Source organism: Babylonia areolata, chromosome 11, assembly GCF_041734735.1.
Source record: "Babylonia areolata isolate BAREFJ2019XMU chromosome 11, ASM4173473v1, whole genome shotgun sequence".
NCBI lineage: Eukaryota > Metazoa > Mollusca > Gastropoda > Neogastropoda > Buccinidae > Babylonia > Babylonia areolata.
In genome coordinates this window covers 10,457,802-10,483,343 of record NC_134886.1, presented here as the reverse complement: position 1 = coordinate 10,483,343, position 25,542 = coordinate 10,457,802, and the positions used below count along the sequence as shown (strand labels likewise).

The 25,542-nt window shown below is 38.1% G+C and overlaps 1 protein-coding gene across 1 annotated transcript; it reads right to left on the bottom strand.

Moving 5' to 3' along the window:
- On the bottom strand, positions 1-25,220 carry LOC143287509 (uncharacterized). Its single transcript, XM_076595542.1, has 12 exons — positions 25,085-25,220; positions 23,177-23,300; positions 22,180-22,307; positions 19,694-19,813; positions 18,368-18,447; positions 16,692-17,385; positions 16,189-16,262; positions 14,879-14,962; positions 13,237-13,372; positions 12,598-12,723; positions 10,811-10,941; positions 1-10,039 (listed from the first exon to the last, which is right to left on the bottom strand). The coding sequence occupies exons 1-12, from the start codon at positions 25,158-25,160 to the stop codon at positions 9,878-9,880; spliced, it is 1,935 nt and encodes a 644-aa protein (XP_076451657.1). The 5' UTR covers positions 25,161-25,220; the 3' UTR covers positions 1-9,877.
- Positions 25,221-25,542: the final 322 nt, after the last annotated feature.

Below are 25,542 nucleotides of genomic sequence, written 5' to 3'. Positions count from 1 at the left end.
ATAATTTTATTTGCAAAATAGTTTACTTATAATGATGCAATAAATAAAACACAAGCTATATATAAATGGAAGGTTTAGAAAGTATTTAAAAGAAAAATGCATAAGTTGAAAAGAAAAACTGTCAGTTTTTGAAAGAATTACGTAAAATCCAAACAAAAACATATGATTCTATATATATCAATATTGTTCAGTTATTTTTAATCAAAAACATTTTTAAATGGTATGCCATGTGTGTGGTTAGCCGTATTTCCTCCCTATGGAAATTGGTCCCAGTGTTTTGTATATTGTGTCTGCCTTTAAACAAAAAGGAGTTGGTATTAAAACAGCTGCTTATTTGTGAAATTTAGAGTCATGGTGATACCCAAGTATTGGACAGCAATTCTGAATGAAAACTTCCACAATAGAAACAAAGGTAAACTTACAAATAAACAAAAAATAAAGCTTGCTGGTGCACATACACTCAAGCAAAAGCAAGAAACAACTCAGAGTTTAAAGGAAAATAATCAACTGTTCAGGCAGTTATCCCCACAACAAATGAATATATAGACGTGCATGCCAAAGAAACCCATGAAAGAATACATGAAAGCAGTTATATTATTATTATCGTTATTTATCATCAGTGCTGCTTAAAACCCAGCAGACTGTCAATGCTGATCGTGCAGAACCTAAAAAGAGAGCAATCAGGCTTAACTCTTTCACCACCATAGGCGACTTTAGTTGACTAGACAGTGCACCGTCATAGGCAAATTTAGTCGACATTGGTGGGTCATATCAAAAAGACCATTCTTCACATTGTAATAAAACTTGACAGCTGCAGCCAGTATCCCGCCACTACTAACCTTTGCCCCCTGAAGTGAACAAGTCTCTAGTGTTGTTTTTGACATGAACTGAAACCTGTCACTGGGAGGATTGTATCTAAAATATTTGGCACTGAGGAGCATTTTTCACAAAGAAACTTGGTGGTGAACGAGTTAACAAAAAGAAAGAAAAAAACCAAAAAACAAAAAACAACAACAACAGTGCCCAGTTATCCAATTCATTAGTTTAGAAGAAACAAAAACCAAAAAACGCCCAAGACTTTCTAGGAAAGAAAAACAGGCAAACAGACCAGCAAAACAGAAAATAAGAAAGGAAGAGACAACAGAAAGAAAAGAAAAAAGCCAAAAACAAAAAGAACAATAGAAAAAAAAGAAATTCCCAATGCAGAATTTCCAGATGGGAATACTGTTGATAGTTGGAAGTGCACCTGCCATCATCACAAATGAAATTTCAGCAATCAAATGAACAAGCAAACAAATGGTAAAAAAGAAAAACAACAACTGTAAATGAACATATGTATATATATATGACATGTATGTGCTTAACTAATACACAGCACATATTTATTTTATATAGAAAACAGGTAAATTTATATGAACATATATGTGCACCCCAATATAACCAGTTGATGCTAATACACAGGACATGTTCATCTTATAGAAAACAAATAAATACATGATTATGAACATGCATTTGGACCCCAAAGGAATCAATCTGATTAATCCAACATATTAAAATATTCTAATATACCACATCAATTTGCAAAAGTATACATTGGCACAGCACACTGAATTTCTCAAACAAACAAAAAAACCCCAAAAAACAACAACAACAAAAAACAAAAACATCCTTTAACAGTAATCATAATACTATTGCAACATTTTCATTTAGAAATCTCATCAGATTGAGAAGTAACAACCTATATTGTTTTGATACAACAGTGATAGGGAGATAACAGATGACTAAGTTTGTTTGTAGAGACTTGGTCTTTTGTTCAGGGGGAAAATGTGTACCCCTGTTCCTGTTTTTCTTTCCCTGTTAAACCCTGTAATAATTCCGTAGACCCATTTCTCAAAGCTTGTGAATGACATCTAATTTTTGTACACCTGGACAATTAATGATACTTGTTCAACAGCACATACAGTTACTACTTTTTCTCTAAACTCTAACATTTTCTGATGCCACCCAGCTACAAATATTGTAATAGAGTTTACAATAAAATATGCGTAATAGCTGATTATGCATTACTGTACAGAATCAGATTTGGAAAGAAGAAAGAAAGGCTTGGAAATAAGGCACTAAACATCAGATACACTGATTATTTCACCAATGAACAAGTGCGCCAAAACCATCAAGCAGCACATTGGACTACATAAAGAACTGTTCATGTCTTAAGAAAAGAAAGCTACATACAAATGGCCATTAACAAGATCCAACAGCCTGGCTGAAGCAATCCTCCAGGGAATGAGAGAGATGGAGAGGAAGACAGAAAAACTGATGGACTGATAAAATTGAATGATGGACAGGAAAACCATTTACTGAGAGCCAGGCTTTCACACAAGACAGACCTGAAAGAATCTGGTGAACAGTTCTGCGTGGCGCCCCACTGACTCTTCAGTTTTAGGAGAAGAAGAAGCAGTTACAATTAAACTTGATATTGGTTACAAAATTCCACTACAATCCAGGAATTTTATCATGGCATTGCCACCATTCAAATCCAGTGTATAAATCTGTACACAGAATTTCATACTGCTGGAAGAAAATCAAACCTGGATTTCAGGGTTTGGCACAAAATATAATGCTGTGATATGTGTAGAAACACCTACAATTCTACAAGTGAAAAAATTGTTACACTCCATATTGATACACCTATACATTTTATAAAATGACTGTCATCCTTATCACATGAAATTTCTTTTTAGCAACAAGATACATTGGGAAGTAGCGTTGTAGAAGGCTAGGGCTGTGCCGGTCGGGAGTATTCACCATTGCTGTAGCCAGACTAGCCTAGCTGGAGATGTGAACACACCAGTGGACTGCACCCCACCTCCCCTCTCAACTAACAGCACATCCATCAGCAACCCGGTTAAACTGCACCCAACAGCAACCTCCCACAAAATAACATACTGATGTTGGTCGTCACATGGAAAAAGATGATGGCAACAAATGCTTGTGAAGAACAAATACCGGTATACTGAAGCAGCTGTTTTGTGACTAGTTGGCACATGGACAAGAAAACATAGGGACAAGCCATCATAATTACAATATACATGCATTCATGGACAAACTGAAATGCCATCAAAATTTACCACCACAAAGATTTCTAACTGCTGAAAAAATACACCAAAGAACAACGTTTTACAACCTATGAGACAAACAGAAGGATAATCTAAAATGATACAAAGACACACAGACAGGTCATCTAAATGCAATGAAAATATGCTTAATAATCTGCAGTACTGCTAAGATACACTAAGTGTTATGTGTGCCAAGGATACAGTGTAGGATAATCTAAGTACTATAAAGACACTCTGAAGGACAACCCTAAGTGCTGTAAATACACAAGGAAAGCAGGGCAGTCTAAAGAACTGTACAGAAATATTAAAGTACAATGCTTTAAGTGTGGTAACGATATACTGAAGGAAAATGTTTCAACAGCCCTTGCCAAAATATGAAAAATTATCATCTAATATAAAAAAAATCTATGGCATGTGTGAAATTAGAAAAAGAAGAACAACACACATACTTTTAAGAAAAAGTTCATCTCTGTTGTTATGATGATTTCAGGTGCCACAGTGAGTAAGTGCTGAAAAGATAGACACAAAACAATGTGAACTGATGACATCTTTTGAGATCAGCTGTATTCACATGGTGGGGACAAAAAACCTGTGACATAACTATATACACTGAAACTACTGTAGCTTCTTTATCTGTGGGAAATTACACTGAGTGATGCATGATACACTGACTGATGCATAATAGGGTCTACCTTCACAAGAAAGTAAAACAAAAGGATTCACTTTGTGATTTGTTGAGGATTTATTCAAATTATTACATTTTTGTAATATTTATGAATACTCCTGCAAACAAATTCACATGCACTCAGTACAGAAACAAGCAAAAAATGCAAGCAATAAGCTTCAATATCTTCTTCATCAGAATTATCTTCTGAATCCTTATAAAAGTTTTCTTCATTATTGTCCACAACAGTTATAAATTCCTCAATCGTTAAAAAAGATTGCTACTCCCAGACAATTGTGGCAATTTTGAAGAAGACAGATTTCAATTCTCAGGAGAAAAATGATTTCATGAGAACTGTATGACTCAGTGAGTTAGGAAACTTGTTAAAAATTTTCTTGTGCTAATCGACATCAGTCAATGTCTTTCGATCTTCTAAAATAGGCACCAGCATTTGATGAAATACCTCCATCGATTTAACAGAGATAGGCATCACAGAAGGCTTGGAGAGCTCCGGTAATTTAACAGACGAGGCAGTCAAGGACTTAAGCACAGAATAAAAGAGAACTGAAGGACAATAATTATTGTACATGCTGTGGAGGTTCACTGAGAGGTTCACTGAAGGAAATTCTAATGTGCTGTGATACACTAAAGGACAATGTTAAGTGCTGTGGAGACACACAGAACAATCTGAAAATAAAACAAATGCAACTGCAGACAGAAAAAAAGGGTGTGCTGCACTGAAGTGACATGTTTCCCCCCTGTTGTGACAAAAAGTACTATAATACAATATGAAGTATTGTGTTAAGAGACATACAAGCTTATTCTTAACTGCTGTAGAGATACAAAGAATAATATTAATTACTCTAAAGGTACATAAAATGGCAAAATCAAGTGTTATGAGAATACAAGGACAATGTCAAATGTTGTAAAGATATATATAATCATCTGTATATTTGTAAAAATACACACAAATACTGTAATTATATACATATTAAGGACAATCTTTAGTGCTGCATGGACATACCTATTACCACTAGATGATACCTTACGTTTCACTGGAAGTACGCAGCCAGCTCAAAGTGTCTAATAATGACAACACATATAATGCTCCTACTCTGTCTTTAACAATGGGCACTAAGTAACAGCATTCATAGGAACAACAACTATAGCAACAATAAATATACGGGCTGCAGTTAATGCTTTTACACTGGAGAATTCTGTTCAAGAAATTTTCATTAGTTTACCTTCAAGCAATGCCTTTGTTCTGTAAACATGAAGTCAATATGATGTAAAGGTTTTCAGATGAATGCTAATTGGCTTCACTGAGCGTCATACTATACAGGGAGTGTGAGAGTAAGAAATTTTCACTTTTTTTTCTTTCCTTTTATTTTTTAGGGGCGTGATGGGGGCTCACTAAGTTGATATTCTTTCAGTAGACATTACGGAACTTCATACTAATAAATACAGTCCAAATAGCAAGCTTTACTGTGTGGGTCTTAGCTGTGTTGTTAACTTTCATTTATTCACAACAGATGTTAAAGCATCTAGCATTCACTGAGTTAGACATGATCAGACACAAGAAAATATTACCCAAGATGCTGAAGATCATTAAAATCAAGAAAGCTGTTCTCAGAATATAATCCAGTGATTAGATTTCAAAATATAATAATGCTGTGACACAGGATGTAACATGCAGAAAATTAATACCAGATGTGACTGAAAGGATCAGAAACAGATTGAGTAGTATAATGGCGTACACTGGATATGACTTTATTGATAAAGGTATTAATTGATCAGATATGTTGAAGATGTTTACATCAAGCAATATTTATAAATTATATATATCAAGCAATTTTTTAAAATCATACACACACACACACATATATATATATATATATATATATATATCTATATCTATATCTATCTATAAAATCTATCTATCCATCTATATATCTATATCTATATATATCTTCTTTTTTTTCTTTTTTAAGAGATAACTGACTGTAGGAATGCTGTATACGCTGATCACATTTTTAACAGATTCATCACTGGATATATATATATGTACTCAGTTGATACAAGAGGGATCAATGGCATAATCAATTGTAATATACAGACTGGATATATTCTCTTGATTATCACAATTCATGTCATGGAAATATAAGAGTTGGTTGAAAAATCTTCAACCAACTTACAGATACAACTGTAAATACATACAAAATACTGACTATTTAGCATATGGATTCCTATAATTCCTAGGCTTCTATATGTATATATTGATGTTCTCACATTTGCCTGACATACAACCTAATTGTCTGTATTATGTATTTGTTTTAACACTTCTCTGGCTGCTCCTGACTTTGTATTCTTAGGTTTCTGAATATCTAAATCTCTCATCAATCACAGATGACCTATCTAACTCTCTTCAATCACAGATTACCTATTTAACTCTCTCTCTTCAATCACAGATAACCTATGTATGAACTCAACAATCTAATGGAAGACTGCCCATGTGTACATCACATCAAATTTGGAAGACAAAATGTAAAGTAATGTTCTGTTCAAACAACATTAACCTTGAACTAAACACTACATCTGATGCAAACCTGGAGCTTAGTTCTTGACAATGTGACAGCAAAACTTGGAATTACAAAATCTGGACAAGAATGTCAACCAACATCATGACTGTTGCTTTTAAGTGAAATGGCACGCACAAACCCTGAATAACAACCATTGAATTTTTCTTCATCTTCTTAAACAAACAAGGATAAAAACAACAGGCATAAAACGTGAGTCATAAATAGAAGTCATCTTACTTCATAATTACCCAAAGTTATTTGAAAAAAAGCAAAACATGTTATAACTGACCCCTTCAAACCATACTTTTAGAGCCACACTCATATGACCTTGAATAAGGACATTTTAAAAATCAAAGTACTCTCAAACATCTGAAAGTATATTTCACTGGGAATTGAAGTATTGGAATGCTTTGTAAATAGTGACAAGTGTTTTTTTTTCTTCTCAAAGAACACATATGGCTTTTACCAAAAAGATCAAGAAATATGATTTGTGACTGTTGATCACACATCAGAGAACAAAAAGATCTCTTGCAGAGTCTATTGTACTAATGATTCTCAAAAGCCACCACTAATGATTCTCACAAGCCACCACCACTAATGATTCTCACAAGCCACCACTAAAGCCACCACTAATGATTCTCACAAGCCACCACCACTAATGATTCTCACAAGTCACCACTAACGATTCTCACAAACCACCAATCCTGTCTCTAAATCTTTCCGGGCTGTACAAATCAAGGAGTGAAAAAGTGGCTGTCTGGCTAGCGCTGTTGGCAGAGTGCCAACACTCACAGTCCAGGTTATGTGAGTTCAAATAGCACAAACAACCAACATAAAAATTGGTATTTATGCTGCTCATCTTAACATGCTGTTGTTCTGGTGCGGTCAGTGATGAGTCAGATATGTCCCCTCACCCCCACCCACCCCACCACTGTCCTGGGATGGTTAAATCCCCATCAACCATTTCACCTGAGGTGGGTGTCAACGTAAAGTCCGAATGTAACCAACTGAAGGCATGAAAAGGGGAACCTCAATGGAAGAAAGATAATCATATTTTTTTGTTAATCAATTGGAATGCAAACTATCATTGGAAATTGTTGTTTTTTTTCAGATCAAAGTCCAGCAAAGAAAGAGTGGAAAAAAGAACAGCAAACAAACAAAACTCAATTCCTCCACAGTGAACTTTCTCTTCTCTTCCTGTACACCGGTTTTAAAATCAGACAAGTAGGAATTATATTTGCATTAAACAAAACTAGCACTGTCATGTCATATTTAAAAAAAAAAAAAAAATTTGGGACAGGAATTTGTAAGATCAACTGATGTACATGCAATGATAGTCATGTCATTAAAAAAAAAAAAAAAAAAAAAAAAAAACCCAGAAAATCCACAGAGAAAGAATATTTTGAACAGATTTTGGAAGACAATGTCTCAAAAACAAAACAAAAAAACACACACAAAAATCAGTAACAAAATGAAAAATTATTTCCTCTTTTTGAAACTGGGATCAACCAATCAATAACATTAATTTAAGAAAATTACAGACGCCTTTGTTATGTCTCAGTTACTGGTCCTCTCACTGCAGTTTTGAAGGACTCAAATACACATGGTTCATAATCTTCCAGGAAAAGACAAAAACCACAAAAGTATCATCAAAATGCTTGGATACAAAACTGCTGACAAGCAAATTTAGAAGAGTTCCAAAGAAGAGCTGAACAAGCCAGACACCCTTTTAACAACAACATCTCAAACATACGCCCATTATGTTTGAATGGAAGCCATCATTTTCACCATCCACAGTCACAAAAGCACCACACTGGAATGGAAGGCCTCAGCTTCTAACAGCACAGTTACATATATGACCAACTCAAATGTGTCATAATCAAGAAACAGTAGCAGACCAGTAACCAAAACAAAGAAAGGCAAACATTCAAACGACTCACATGGGGTGATGGCAAACTTTTGAAGTCAATCAGTGTGTTTTGTAGATGTAAGTGACACATTCTTATCATCTTAAAAAGATATGTGAAAATTTTACACAGATTTCAGTTTAATTTCTCAACAGAAATGAAGGAAAGTTCACTAAAAAAAACATCTTTATTAGGTGAAAGTTAGCTGATACAGTTTCCCATTCACTCTCTTTGACGCTTGTTCTCATGCTTGTTAGCACTTTGACAAGGTTTTTCTTTATTGTCGTTGTTTTTAAATGCATTGTCACAAAGAGAAAAAACAACCTTCAATATTGTTCTGCTTTGTCAGTTCAGTTTTCTTTTCTCTTCTTTGTTTCTTCAATATACTCTTTTTATAAACATTCACACATTAATTATTTATGTATTCAACCTTGTTCTGTGCAGACGGATATGTATGTGGTCATGTAAGAGTGATAACACAGATTTATTTGTTTGTTTTTTTTAAAGTTTTCCCATTTCACATTCTTTGCATATCTCTTCAGATTACTTGCAGAAACACAATGGAAACAAACAAACCAAAAAAGCAAAAACAACAACAGGAAAAGATGAAACCAAAGCGAAACAAAATATCCCACACTTCAGCCAAAAGACCTCAGATGGGCAAATAGCAACTGAATCCTGTTCCGTAGACAAAAGCACTCACGCCTCATCTGCTTTATGTTCACACACATGGAAGCACCCTGTCTTTAGTTGTCATGTTGTAGCACAAATTATCCAGAGGACGTGGAAAGATAAACTTTAAAAATTAAAACACAATAAAAATGAAAAAGCAAACATAATGTCATGATTGTCTTGTATGGGTTTTCACACAGTCTCATAAAACTAACGCTTGAATATCACACTCATAAAAACATCTTCGATAACAAGAACTACAACAAATTTTGTAGTAGTGTCTGAATGTCACCAGGCATTTCTGAACATCTGCAAAGATGTCAAATTCCAAAAAACAGTCAGTGCATTTGGCACAGACATTAACAAGACATGTGACAGGCATTAACCATAAATGTTAAACTGTAATTGTACAATCAGCTCAGCCAAGCTGGACTTGTTGGTATACAGAACACACCACACTGAAGACAGCAAGAAAATGACTCCTCCACTTTGTTTACATCAACACCTGTGTGTGTGGTGTTGTTGTTTTTTTATTGTCTTCTGAGGAGTAGTTGTGTGGTGTGTGTGTGTGTGTGTGTGTATGTGTGTGTGTGTTTGCGTGTGTGCGTGTGTGTGTGTGTGTGTGCGTGTGTGTGTCTGAAGAGTGCATAATAATTATGTCATCTGAGAGACACCTGAGAGAGATGCCAGACTCCTGACTTCTTTTGTGTGTGTGTGTGTGTGTGTGTGTGTGTGTCTGTGTGTGTGTGTGTGGTGTGTGAGGGTGGGGATGGGCATGTCTCATGTGTGTGTATGTGTGTGAGTTTATGTGTATGTCTGTGTGTTTGCGTGTGTATGTACTTGTGTATGCTTCTCTCCATAAAATGTACATACACATGGAATCAAAATAAGCACTAACAGCAAACCCAAAAACTTCTTGAGATAACACAGCCATGGTAACTAGTGACCACGAGCAGTGTTATCAGGAAGCAGGGGCTGCTGTTCAGAGATGGACGTTCCCACAGAGTGAGTGTGGCCGACCTGGTGTCTGCGGCTGCCTCTTGCCCTCGCCACTGGCTCTTGTAGTGATGACAGCTCTTTGTGAGAGCAACAGATTGTCACCTGAAACAGATGTAAGGTTTGTGACCTGCCTGCCGTTGTGTGTGTATGTGTGTGTGTGTGTGGTGTGGTGTGGTGTGGTGTGGTGTGGTGTGTGTGTGTGTGTGTGTATGTGGTGTGGTGTGGTGTGGTGTGGTGTGTGTGTGTGTGTGTGTGTGTGTGTGTGTGTTGGGAGGTGGTGTGTATGTGGAGGGAGGGTGGGAGGGAGCAAAGGAAAGGGGATGTGTGTGGGGGTGTTTGTGTATTGTGTGCACGTGTGTGGAGGGGTGTGGAGTGTGTGTTATGTAGTTGTTGTCCATTATGTATGAGTGAGTGAGTGAGTGAGTGAGTGAGTGAGTGTGTGTGTGTGTGTGTGTGTGTGTGTGTGTGTGTGTGTGTGTGTGTGTGTGTGTGTGTGTGTGTGTGAGTGAGAGAGACAGAGAGACAGAGAGAGTGTCTGTCTGTCTGTGCGAAATCTATGTGCATTATGAAGGTATTTAGGAACATGTGAGGAAGCAAATGTGCATACAATATGCATGCAACCGCAGGCACATTGTGTGAGTGTGTGTGTGTGTGTGTGTGTGTGTGTGTGTGTGTGTGTGTGTGCAAGTGTGTACTTTTTTGTGCTCAGGCATGTGCATACGTGCTGTTGTTTTTTTATGTGTGTATATTTATATATCTCTCAAATATATTTGTGCTCCACTCTAGAATCAGCATGCCCACGTAAATGAATGAATTAGGATGTTCTGAGACATCACGCACTACTCGACATCCCAAACACAAGGCGACACTTACAAGAGAAATCACCAACAGCCCAACAATGACGGCATGGTGCAGAAAGAAGTGGGTCATGGTGCCCTCGATCCACAGCGGTGCCAGTATGGCCGACACAGACAGAGCACTGTGATACACACCTTGACGCAAACCTGCAGACACACAGTATTAACATCTGTACTATGCAGAAGTTTCTATCTAAATAACTAAATATGATTGCTAGTCAATGAGTCGATATTCATAAGAAGTTTCCACTTTAACTAAAATTACTGCTAGTCAATGTGTCGATATTCAAAAGAAGTTTCCATTTTAAATAAAATTAGAACTAGTCAATGTGTCGATATTCGAAAGAAGTTTCCATTTTAAATAAAATTACTACTAGTCAATGTGTCAATATTCAAAAGAAGTTTCCATTCTAACTAAAAGTACTACTAGTCAATGTGTCAATATTCAAAAGAAGTTTCCATGTCTAGTAAAATGACTACCAGTCAATATTATCAATATTCAAAATAAGTTTCCATTTCAATGAAAATTGGCTGCTATTAATCAACGTGTTAATTCTTAACTAGCCAATATGTAGATATTCAAAAGAAGTTTCCATTTTTATTAAAATTACTGCTAGTCAATGTTAACAATATTCAAAAGAAGTTTTCATTTTAACTAAAAATAGCTGCTGTTAATCAACGTGTTGATTCTTAACTAGTCAATGTGTAGATATTCAAAAGAAGTTTCCATTTTAACTAAAATTACTAGCCAATGTGTCAATATTCAAAAGAAGTTTCCATATTAACTAAACATGACTGCTATTAATCAACGTGTCATTTTAAAAATAAGTTTCAAAATAGAAATGACTGCTATTAATCAAAGTGATAGTATCTAAAAGAAGTTCATACATAAATAAAAAATGACTGCTATCACGCAATTTGTCAGTATTTAAAAGAAGTTTCTATTTTAATCATAAGTGGTTGCTATCAATCAATATGCTGATAACTAACATAAAAAAGTGAAAGTCTGTGAAAACTGAAATAAGAATATAATGTTCTGTAAATTGACTGTGGAAACATTTTGTGCTTCTTCACAATTTCATGTGACCTTCCTAGAAGTACATTTTCATAATTTGAATGCGTGGACATTTGTTCCCCCATTTTTCAAGCAAAATTTGGTGTTGACAGACAAAACATATTTCAAGAGAAAATGAATTTGTTCAAGTTTATCACAGACACACACAGACACAGACAAACTGAAACACAGAATGATTATGATGATGATGATGATGATTATTATTATTATTATTATCATTATTATTATTATTATTATTATGAGCATTTACCCCAAATCTTGCAAATAAGCCCTAGGCGTTTACAAATAGAATACATATGTAATTATCAAAAAGGAAAAATTGAACACAAGATACCAAACATCATTAAAAATTGTTCATCCCCCACAATACACACATGCACGCACACACAAAAGTCATAGCACAAATTGTAAATAGTACACAATCAAAAATACTACCAACAAATTCTGAAACTATCAAAAGTCACTCAATCACTAATAGTCATTTTAGCTCATACTAGAAAGGGATGAGCTGTTGAGAATCAATCGGTAGATTGCAGTGAAGATGAGTGACAAGAGACACTTAAGCCAACAGTTCCAAAACAAAACACAGGCAAAGGGACCAGGAAAGCAAAACACCAACAACAGAAAAATAAAGACGGAAACAAAGAGAGTGACAGAAAAAAGAAGATATCTAGCACCGACAACAACAACAACAACAACAAAAAAACTGGCAGGGAGCCGTACCATACCATGGTGCCTGTAGCCAGACTGCAGGGTGTACACGGACGTGGCAGAGATGAGGAGAAGAGGAAGACCCACCACGTACAGACCCACACACACACTGATCTGTGCCATGTGCTCCTCTGTGTCCCCATCTGTTCCACAGTCACCACCATTATGGATACTTAATGCAGCACCTGTCTTCGGTCACTGACCAAAATCTAAGTGCTTTAGACACGCACATGCTTTGGGTAATGGTGTCTCTCACCCTCTCTCACAAAACTTCAAGTTGGTGTTCATACAGACACACACACTCATTCACACACAGACAGGCAAACACATAAACACACACACACACACACACACACACATGCACACACACGCGCAAAGATAGCTGTTAAACAAAAGAACGAACGAAGACACACACACACACACACAAACACATGCACACACACACACACACACACAAAGATAGCTGTTAAACAAAAGAATGAATGAACACACACACACACACATGCACACACACACACAAAGATAGCTGTTAAACAAAAGAATGAACGAACACACACACACACACACACAAAAATATGCACACACACACACACAAAGATAGCTGTTAAACAAAAGAACAAATGAACACACACACACACTCACACACACACACACACCATGTGTGGCCATATGGTGCAGCAGAACCATGAAGAGGATGATGCCCGCGATCAGCACACAGGCCCCAGCCCCCAGCATGTGAAGCACTCTGTGGTGGGGACTGCACACCCACACTGACCCACACACCACCAACAGCTGCAACACAGTAACACTCATTGACGGGCACAATACCAAATGGTTTAAGTGTCAGACTTTCAATCTGAGGGTCCTAGGTTTGAATCTCGGTGACGGTGCCTGGTGGGTAAAGGGTGGAGAAACAAGAACATACCCAGCATGCACACCCCCGAAAACGGAGTATGACTACCTACATGGCTGGGTAAATAAAATTTTTAAAAAGTCATACACGTAAAATGTCACAACATGTCTATCTGAGTGTGTATGTGTGTGTCCCTGAAATCTGATTGAATGACACAGGAAACAAATGATGAGCGCCCAGTGGCAGCTGTCAGTCGGCAATACCCAGGTAGGCAGCCTGTTGTGTAAATGACCCCATGTTTGTAAAGCACTCAGAGCTTGGTCTCTGACCGAGGATAGGAGCTATAAAAGTATCCATATCAATCAAAAACTGATAACAACAACAACACTGACTGTAATGATAATGATAAGATTGATATAATGATGATGATGATAACAATATCATCATCATCATCATCATCAACATCATCATCATTATCTCCACCTCTTTGTAATCTCCCTCCTCCTCCTTCATCAAGGAAACAATAACAATGATGATGATTACAATAACAACAACAATAACAACATAAGAATTAAAATAATAATGATGAAGATTGTAATAATAATGATAATAACAAGAACAGCGACAACAACAATAATAACATCAATAACAACAATAAAGAAGGAGAAGGAATAAAAGGAGAAAAAAATATGTCCTCTTTTCCATGCCCTGAAATGACCTTTCCTGATATATCTTGCACAATGAACACATCTTTCACAATTTACACTTCTTGCACAATACACACATCTTGCAATTTACATATTTTGCACAATTTACACAGTTTGCATGATTCACTCAATTGCATGATTCACATATTCTTGCACAATTTGCACAATCTATAGATCTTACAGATGGCTGGATGGACTGGAATGACATCCACGAAGCATTTAGGTTCATCAATCTGACTCCTGTGCACAACATGCCCTTCAGATTATAAAGTGAGTTAACCCCAGCTTCTACTGCTGTGTTCAAGTTTGCTCACAGAAGATAAAAACACAAGCAGTTTGTTCAAAATATACCATACATTTCCATATGATTTTAATAACCTAAAATCAATAATAACAGAAGCAATGATAATGAAACCCACATAAAAGTTCAAGTGGTTTACTTTAAACAAAATGACTACTACATGAAAAATATAATACATACACAGCCCCCCACACACTCTTGCCTACTCTCAACACACTGTCCATCAACTTGAGTTTGCAAATTGAGATCAAATAAGTTTTCACTGAAATTCTTTTTGAAGAGAGAGAGTGAGCACATCCAACTTTTCTTTCTTATTCTATTATTGTTCTTTTTAAAATGTGTTTTACAAACAGATGCTGTTGTCAGAACAAGCGTGGAATGAGTGTGTATCTTGGGGTTGAAACAAACAAAACTGTGCTGAGTATTACGTTACTTACCAAAACCAGTGCCAGGCAAAACAGAATGATGACGTACAGATCCTGAGCTTCCAGGAACCTTTGTGTAACAGGGGTGATCATCATCTGCCAATGTAAGTATACTAGTCATGTTACTGCTGTGATCATCATCTGCCAATGTAAGTATACCAGTCATGTTACTGCTGTGATCATCATCTGCCAATGTAAGTATACCAGTCATGTTACTGCTGTGATCATCTGCCAATGTAAGTATACCAGTCATGTTACTGCTGTCAACAGATGAAGCAAGGCCCAGAGATACACATACACAAGTTACAAAAGCCACGTTGATGCACATACAGGGGAAGGAGGAAGGAGGAAGGTGGATGAATGGTAAAGATGTTTATCTGTCAGTACAGTATCTGTGAGGGTCGGGGTTTGAATCCTGGTCTTGCCCTTTCTCCCAAGTTTGACTGGAAGATCAAACTGAGCATTTAGTCATTCAGATGAGACGATAAACCAAGGTCCTGTGTGCAGCATGCACTTGGCACACTGAAAAACAACCCAAGGTATCTAAGTGTGGTCTTCTCACAAAATTATGTAGAAGAAATCCACTTTGATAGGTACACAAATATATATGTATGCAATCAAAGCCTGACTAAGCATGTTGGGTTATGCTGCTGGTCAGGCATTTGCCAAGCAGATGTGGTATAACATATATGAATTTGTCCAAACACAGTGATGCTTCCTTGAGAAACAGAAACTGAAAACTGTCACACAAACATATCAAACCTAATGAAGTTGACAAGAAAGCACAGTCATCAAGGAAAAGCATGATTTACTCAGATCGCCAATTGCCCTATCCTAAGGAGTCGAAACTTCAGCACAAAACTTTCACAGCTGTGCATTATCACATCTGCAAGACATGGACATCTCACAAATGTACAGAGGCATGCAGCATTATTGCTATTCCTTTATTATATTTAGCTGGAGATAACAGCCCGCTGATAATACAGAGAGCACAGAGCTCTAGACTATACTAGAAAAATGTGTAAAGGAACTGTTTCAGTATCATCATTTTCATAAAAAGTTGCATCCCACAGAGCTTGAGCAGGACAATATGTATCTTTTATGTAAAAATACTGCATTTTGACGCATGGTCAAACACATGCAGAGCAAAAACATGGATTGCCTCATAAACAAAACCTGCACACCAAAATTCACAGGTGTGGGTACAATCACCCAGTACATGAACTGGGTGCAGCGTTCACTGTGAAAGTGACCCATGACACTTTCTCACATTCAGCGCTGCTCTAATCTAAGTTGTCCGAACAGTTCAGGAAGACCATTACCTGGAAACAAAGGTGCGCAAAAGAACCGCTCATGATGACGGCCAGCAGTGCAATGACGTCATGGCGGATGAACTCTGGAGATGAAAATAATAAAATAGTATAAAATAAAAATGTAAATGCAAACACACAAGAAATTCAAGCCATATCTTCTTTTTCGTGTACAAAAAGTTACAATCAAAACAGGAAGACATACTTTCCATTTGACCATTAATTCAGTTACAGTAGTGTGGAATATCATTTGTGATTATTTCAAACCAACATAAAGCATCAAATACACATAACTGAATAAAACTTGTTAAGAGCTAAAATATCTGGTAATTGAAGAGTAATATACATAAATCGCAACCGAAATAACACACCCCAAAACAAACAGAAAAGTAAATAATCCAAACTAATACAGGTGGTGTGGCGAAGAGATTGGTTTTACTGTGTTTAGCTAAACCAATACAGCACTGACTCGTGACATGCTAGAAAAGACCCCCCGAAAAAATCACCATACTGACCTTCATACAAGACATAAACCCAAGACTCATTCTGCAGACGCCGTGGCAACACACCGGACCGCTTCACATAGCTGTTCTGGTCCAACGCTTCAGACGACCGCCTCACAGACCCACACAAAGCCTGCTGGGTCCCTGTCACCTGCCCAGATTCCACACAGCTCCATGCCTCTTGCCCAGAACTGCTCCTGCTCCGACGGTCATGACTGAAAGCCGTGGGCATCAGTTCATTCAAGTCTTCATCAGCTTCAGATGGTTGTTGTCGCACTATTTCACATTTGCTCACAGCTGATGACGGCTCCATCTCCTCACTGTTGTACACGGTCACTGCCGAGGAGAAGGACTGTTCCGCCATGCGCTGGATACACTTCTCGGCTTCCTCGATCATTTCCGAGGATTTTCCCAGAAGATGCTGAGTTGAGGACTCAGAGCACTGCGAGCTGGTTAAGGATGCTGTGAAGGAGACTGGCTGGCTGGACGTGAAGCTGGCATTGTGAACCCCTTCAGAATCATCCCCCAGGACGGAAGGAACCGTTCCAGAAACAAGCATGCTGGTATCCCCAGAGGGGTGTTGTGGAGTGGACGCTGGACTTGGGGCACTGGAGGCATGCTGGGAAGGGGGCTGCAGGCGACACAGGTCAGTGTACAACATGGTTGTCAGCAGCAGAACTGCACACCATGTCACCGCCAGGAACAGCTGGGAAGGGAGGGAGGAGATGGGTCAGTCTCAGGCATAGTGGTCATGAGGCAGCAACATTTCTATTTTCAAGCATTTAAAAAAAATCTACTTCACTACTTCAGTCTGTCCCTGCTTGTTCAAATGTGTCAAACAAAAACTTGTGTTCATAATGAAGCAGTAATTTTACTTTTCAAGCACATTTTTTACTCTGAGGTCTATTTTAGTTCATGTGTGTCAAATTAAACCTGATGGTTTTTATTTCAGTGTCAATTTTCTTCTTTTGTGTCAAACAAAAAACATGGTGATTTTTTATTTCAATGTCTATTTTTGTTCACATATGTTAAACATAGACATATTTTTATTTCAATGTCTATTTTTGTTTATATATGTTGAACATATGAACAGTGATCTTTATTTCAGTATTGTGTTTTGTTCATATTTATGAAACGGAAATATGGTGATTTCTATTTCGATGTTGATTTTCATTCCAATAAGTCAAACATGATTACTAAAGTGTCCATTAAGCAGCAACAATTTAATTCTAAGCACATTCATTTCAGGGTCTATGTAATGACAAGGTTGTGTTCAAATGTAATTCATTTCAGAAGAAACAATTTTATTTTTTATAACAAAGCAACAACTTTACTTTTTCGAAATGTAGCAATAATTTTACTTTTAGTAACAAAACAACAATCTTAATTTTTCAAAATGCAGCAACAATTATACTTTTAGAACACAGCAACAATTTTACTTTTCAAGCAAATATTATATCAGCCTCTAGGTTTGTTCGCTTGTGTTTAACATCCATCTGCAGACATGCATCATGCTAAACACTTTTTTCTTCCTATCGATTAATTCATTCAAGTTTGATTGCATCTATTTTGTACCTGATATAACAATTATAGGTTTGAAGATATCCACCGTATCATTTGAAAACCCTTTTGATGGTACCATGGAAAGTCTGTAAGACAAATCATGATATCATTGACATAATACATACCCCCAGAACAGCTGTCCTCCTGTCTGGCAGGTGTATCTGAGTCAGCACCACTCTCCACATCAAACTGTCCAGTCCCGGCACTGTGCGTACAAAGCAAAGTGACTTTACAATCACTAACATGCTGCTTCTTCTTCCTTCATGGGCTGCAACTCCCATGCTCACTGGTATGTACACAAGTGGGCTTTTACATGTATGTCCATTTTTACCAGACTTTTGATCACAGGGTCCCGAGTTCAAATCTTGGTAACGGCGCCTGGTGGGTAAAGGGTGGAGATTTTTCGGATCTTCCATGTCAACATATGTGCCGACCTGCTTGTGCCTGAACCCCCTTTGTGTGTATACGCAAGCAGAAGATCAAATACACACATTAAAGATCCTGTAATCCAAGTCAGCGCTCGGTGGGTTATAGAAACAAGGACATACCCAGCACGCATGCCCCCACCCAAAAACAGAGTATGGCTGCCTACATGGCAGGGTAAAAAATTACCATGCAAAGTCATAAAGTGCAGAGAATCATGAACACTGAAGTAACTTTACACAAGATCTGAAGCACTTGACCTTACAGAAAAATTGTTCCCACTAGGGACACTGACATACACATGACAAGCAACCAAGATATGAAGACTTGAATGTGAAACCATTATTTCTGTCATTTCTTCTCTTTACCTCTAATATTACTTGTAAATGCTAATTCCACTGATAGGAAATTTTCTATCTAAAATTACGTTTAAGTAACATACTTACCGTGACCCACTTGTGCAGACTCTGGCAGGGGTCTGACATTCCTGTCCTGTGCAAACTACTATCCGCCTATGCGGAGAAAACGAAAGTAGCTATGGCTGATAACCTCCCGGAATATATATACAATATTTATGATAACCCGAGATAATTGTACACAGTCATATACCCTTACAATTTCCACTTATCTTCTTTCATTGTTCTGATATTTGCTGATAAAACTGAAGTTGTTGGTAATATTACACATATTTTGAATTTAGTATAATTGTAGACATGTATGTGAACCATGATTGTTGTAGATATGTCAATTACCTTTAGACAGTCTGTAAAATATTTAAATACAAGAACTTTTAAAGCCAAAACAAACTATAAACACATACCTGCACACAAAAACAAATCTGCCACATGATAAGAAAAAGTATTTTGAAAAAGAACTTGACACACAATTTATTTCTAGTGCTGATTCTAAACTACAGAAGATCACTGACAAACACCCAGGTCCAAGTGTTGGCAACCAGAATCACAACAAACACATCCACATACACACACTGACACAGGTATATGAATCAAACCATGACACACTGTTACCTAACATATAGCCCAACAGTCTGGCTCCCACAAGCAGTGCCATGGCCGATGTTCTGCGGGTGGGGCGAGTATATCGAGAGGTCTCCGACAAAACCGCTGCATCTGTGCCTCCCCCTATACCTACCATCAAAACACCAGTGGATGGGGAAGTGTAGAGCAGAGGGTTTGCCAATCAGTATAAAAATAACCAGTCAATAAAGATATCATCTATCATCATTTTCAAACAGGGTTCATGAGTCAATATGTGAAGAAATTAACTGGTCAGTACAACATACACCATCCATCATCACTATCAAAACAATGTCCTTCAAGAAAGAATACGAATGAATAGTTAATCCTTTCACCACCGTAGGCAACTTTAGTGGACCAGACAGTTCACTGCCATAGCAATTTTAGTCGACAAGACAGTTCACTGCCACAAGTGACTTTAGTCAACCAGACAGCTCACTGCCATAGGTGACTTTAGTCATCCAGACAGCTCACTACCATAGGCGACTTCAGTCATCCAGACAGCTCACTACCATAGGTGACTTTAGTCATCCAGACAGCTCACTACCATAGGCGACTTCAGTCATCCAGACAGCTCACTGCCATAGGCGACTTTAGTCATCCAGACAGCTCACTACCATAGGTGACTTTAGTCATCCAGACAGCTCACTACCATAGGCGACTTCAGTCATCCAGACAGCTCACTGCCAAAGGCAACTTTAGTCATCCAGACAGCTCACTGCCATAGGCGACTTTAGTCATCCAGACAGCTCACTACCATAGGCGACTTTAGTCAACCAAACATTCACTGCCATAGGTGACTTTAGTCATCCAGACAGCTCACTGCCATAGGCAACTTTAGTCAACCAAACATTCACTGCCACAGGTGACTTTAGTCATCCAGACAGCTCACTGCCATAGGCGACTTTAGTCATCCAGACAAATCACTACCATAGGCGACTTTAGTCAACCAAACATTCACTGCCATAGGTGACTTTAGTCATCCAGACAGCTCACTGCCATAGGCAACTTTAGTCAACCAGACAGTTCACTGCCATTGGCGACTTTAGTCGGCAACAAAGGACCATTCTGAAGGGACCATTAATCTTATCACATGTAACAAAGATTGAAACCTGCAGCCATTTTTCCACAGAATAGAACAATGACTAATCTTCACCCCCTGACCAAGTTTGAAGTGAGCAAGTCCATTGTGCTGTTTTGACATGGGCCTAATAGCATGAATGAGAGCACTGACTCCAAAATATATGGCTCTGGGGAGTGTTTTTCATGCAGAAACGTGGCTGTGAAAGGGTTGATTAAAGTAAATCATTGAGCAGTCAATCATTGAATCAATAAAGATTTTGAATCATTGTGACACATTGTCAGGTATTCTATGTGAACTGTGTGTGCATGCATCCATCAAGGTAGCCTGTAGTTGTAAATTTGAAAAAGAAAGACAGAAACAAAAAGAAAGACATTGAGCACTTGCATGTACACAAACTGTGTATTGTATTGTGTTGTATTGTACTGTATTGTACTCTTTTTTGTCACAACAGATTTCTCTGTGTGAAATTCGGGCTCCTCCACCTTGGGAGAGTGCATCGCTACACTGAGAGCACCACCCGTTTTTTTTGTATTTTTTCCTGCCTGCAGTTTTTTTTTATTTGTTTTTCGTATCAAAGTGGATTTTTCACTGAAATTTTGCCAGGGACAACCCTTTTGTTGCCATGGGTTGTTTTACGTGCGGTAGGTGATTGCCACACACAGGACCTTGGTTTATCATCTCATTTGAATGACTAGCATCCAGACCACCACTCAAGGTCTTGTGGAGGAGGAGAAAATACTGGGTCTCTGCCGTGATTCGAACCAGTGCACTCAGATTCTCTTGCTTCCTAGGTAGACGCGTTACCACTAGGCCATCACTCCACATGGTCATCACTCCACACGTATGTATGTATGTGTGCATGCATGCGTGCATGTGTGTGTGGGTGTGTGTGTGTCTGTATGTGTGTGTGCATGTGTTTGTGCATGCTTGCCTGATGTGTACATGTATGTATATGTGCTTGCTTTGTGTGTGCTTATGTGTCCACATTTTTCTACATTTTTGTTTACCATAGCTTCAGTTTCAAAGAAGTGTCAGAGTTAACAAAATGATCCATATAAGCTATGCCACATCTGCTGTTAGAAAAATAATAAATAAAGGCAACAGATGCCTGACATTTATATAAACCTATCACAATGATCAGGTCTTGAGGCCTTTACTACAGCTTGCCACAAATCATTCCTCCCTCTACAAATCTTTCCAGGAACAAGCCAATCTTCCCTTACTGCAAACAACTTAAGGATAAAAACAAACAAACAACAAAACAACATTCCAAAAAATAAAAGCAATCAAAAAAACAACACAGGTAAATTGAATGAACTATTTTTTCATCCTTAGTCCTTGTTTAGTCCCTCACTGGTTTACCCACAGATTTCCCCCACACTGGTGATTCTACCTGAAATCAGCCTGGCTACAACTGTGACCCACTGATCGGCCAGGAAAATCTCCAGTGTGGCACCTGTGATGTGCAGACACGCTCCAACTATCAGCACCCTCCTGCTCCTCCCTGGCTTGTCCACCCATCTATAACACAATGATTACGATGACAAGAACCTTGTTCAGAAATAAGGGAAAGGTAAGAACAGTACTGCATGCGACATGGTGACAATTCTATGCATGCATACTGGTGCAGAATATGTAGGTGTGACTGTTCAAAACCTGAAAAAGGTCAGACAGACATACAGAGAGAACTGAATGAAAGGGGAGGAGGAGGAGGAAAGACTGAAAATTTGTGAGAGAGGGAAGAGTGAGAGAAGAATGGAGAGAGAGACACACACACAGAGAAAGAGAGAGAGACACTGACACTGACACTGATTTTACTGCCATTGGCAAAGATACCCTTTTGGCAAGGGGGATACAAAACATAGTGTCTATAAGCATTGACCAAAATTGTTTGGCTGAAATAGAAACACGTATCCAAAAGCAAAAAATCAATAATGAACCAAGAGAGAGAGAGAGGACAAATTTACAAATTGGTCATTTCTGAGGATAATTAATGGTGTACAGTTTTTCATCCAGTCCTTACCCTTTACACACACACACACACACACACACACACACACACTGATATACACAGAGAGGGAAACACAGAGACAGAGAGAGAGAGAGGTGGGGGCTCAAAACAAACCCAACCATAAAACAGCAAAGGCAATTCACAACTCAACAGCTGGACAGAATAAATCTGTTCACATCCTATATACATCCCTGTAATTCGAATGTGAATGAACCACATGACCAAATTTTTTTATATTTTTTATTATTCAAACAACTGTCAGCATATCTTATCAACTGAGACAAGACAGGGCATCTGTTATGATCTGTTCGCACTCATTACATCTCCAGGCAGTCATTTGGAGACCTGCCCCAGGGGAGAGAAGATGCAAATGACTCACCTGCCAACAAAGGGAGCCACAAGGAGGGTTGCTACGCTATAGGCAGCCACTGCCATGCCCGCCATACTGCTGGCCTGGACAGCATGTTGTCTCCAGTGAAGCCAGCCTCGGGGGACACTGACGCCTGATCAGCACAAAGTGAAACCATTCATTGGGAGTGCGTTTACATTTTACAGAGCAGTGTCCCCAACTGTTATTTTTCAAATTCATGCTTGAGCATCTGCACACACACACACACTCACACACACATATATACACACACATGCCTGCATGTACACATTCACACATGTACACACTACAAATACACACATGCTCAAACACACACAATGAGCTCACACACATCCACACACACACACATGTACAAAAAACATATGTATTGTCATACCACATGTTCATATTCACATATACATGCTTATGTAAACATATTTATTGTCACACCACATGATGATGGCAATTCACACACTTAAATGTATACAAAACAACTGAATTCAGGAGGCAAGAATTGTTTGTGCTTGGTTTTGTGTGCATGCATGCTAATTGTGTGTGTGTAGGGGTGGGGGGGTATGGCGTGGGAGAAATGTTTATCTTTAAATATTACCAGATTGATGTATTCTTCTTAAATACCCCCTTAACTTTGTGAAGAGTTATTAACAACTAGGAACTGTACATTACCTAAATAATAAATCTTCTTACTGTTACAGATATGCAGGTATGTTTTGTCTCAGGGAGGCTGAAGTCACATGTATAAATGCTTGATTTACACCCAATCATGTGGAAAGCATCTGATCAACAAAAGAATTATATCTCAACAAATGTTTGATTTGCTATATTTTCATGGGCAGAGACTGTAGGCAACCACAAATTATACCTGATCAGCAGGAAAACAACATAAGACAATAAAAAAAAAAAGTAAATAAAAAATCACCAGCAATTAGATACTCGTCATGTAACAGAAAGAAGGAAGAAAAACAAAAACATTAATTGGGAGAGAGAGTGGGGCTGAGTTATATATCATATATAACTAAGGGTGGAGATAGAAAACCTGGATCAGGACTTGAAATCCCAAATGGATGACCAGGACTCACTCCTAGATTGACAGACCTCATCATGTAACCTTGATGGACTTCAACCTGAATTGCACACCCAGAACTTCATAGCTGGACACAAGACTTGAACTCCCACCCTGGATTCTGATCAAGACTTCATCTGATGGCCAGGATTTCATCCCTAAGCAACTTCAAACTCTCTCTACAACTGTGACCCATACCAATAATCAATACCAAATACATTGCACTAGACAACTTGACCTTATGGGCGAATGCCACCATGTACTCAACTCTAATGAGAAATGAACCTGATAGAGATACAGTGGAAAGAGAGAGTGAGTGGGGAGAGAGAACAGGCACAGGCAGATGAGACATATCTTTGGAGAAACAGAATGGAAAAGACATTAAAATAAATAACGTTGCAATGTCATAAAAAGTAAACACTGTTGCAGTATGGTTAAAAACACCATTATTCATATGGAATGTGGTTTATACGGATCATGGCTTGTTTTTCCAACAATTAACTTGGCACAGAAATCACAATTTTATTGTTTGCGAAAACTATGTCGACACCCGAGTGGGCATAAGTGTTCGGGTCAAAATCAAAACTGAGGAACTTATGTGGTATGACATTTCATGCAATCCTGATAACTAGAAAAGCGGATTCTGGATGAATATTCAGACATTTCCACTATCGAGACGATCTGGTCTACAAAACTAGACACATTCATAAATACACCGACAAACTGACACAAACTGAAAGCGAAATTGCTCAGTATGGGAAAATATGCAACAAAACCCAAAGAACATCATTGCTGGAGCAGCAACTGAAATTTTTAAAAATGTATAGCACTATACTTACCATGCTCGATGCCACCGACAAAATATATACTTCCTAACATCAGATAAGTAAGTTTTGCTTTTGAGTCAGGTGACATCGTTTATCATAGTGTGAAATGTCGTCTGCTACACCGTCGATCAGTTCACGCCATTGATGCTGTAGCTGCGATTAAGAGTTACGTCCCTTCCACAAATTCGACTCTGACAGGTTGTTCGTTCTTTAGTTTAACGTCTTTTCACTGTCTGTGTTATTAGACGAGGGTAGGAAAAAAAGTCGAAGGGGGGAAGAAATGATTGCGATCGCATGCAAGTAAATGAAAGTGTGTGTGCGTGCGTGTGCATGAGCGCGTGTGTGTGTGTGTGACGGTGTGTGTGTGTGTGTGTGACGGTGTGTGTGTGTGTGTGTGACGTGTGTGTGTGTGTGTGTGTGTGTGTGTGTGTGTGTGTGTGTGTGTGTGTTACATACAGAAAATGGTTGAT

Coding starts and splice junctions, on each gene's coding strand:
- LOC143287509 (XM_076595542.1), bottom strand. CDS start 25,160: ATGTCACCTGACTCAAAAGCAAAACTTACTTATCTGATGTTAGGAAGT. Junction 22,308..23,176: donor GTGGCTCCCTTTGTTGGCAG/GTGAGTCATTTG, acceptor ATTGTGTTATAG/ATGGGTGGACAAGCCAGGGA. Junction 19,814..22,179: donor TGTAGCCAGGCTGATTTCAG/GTAGAATCACCA, acceptor TTTTGATGGTAG/GTATAGGGGGAGGCACAGAT.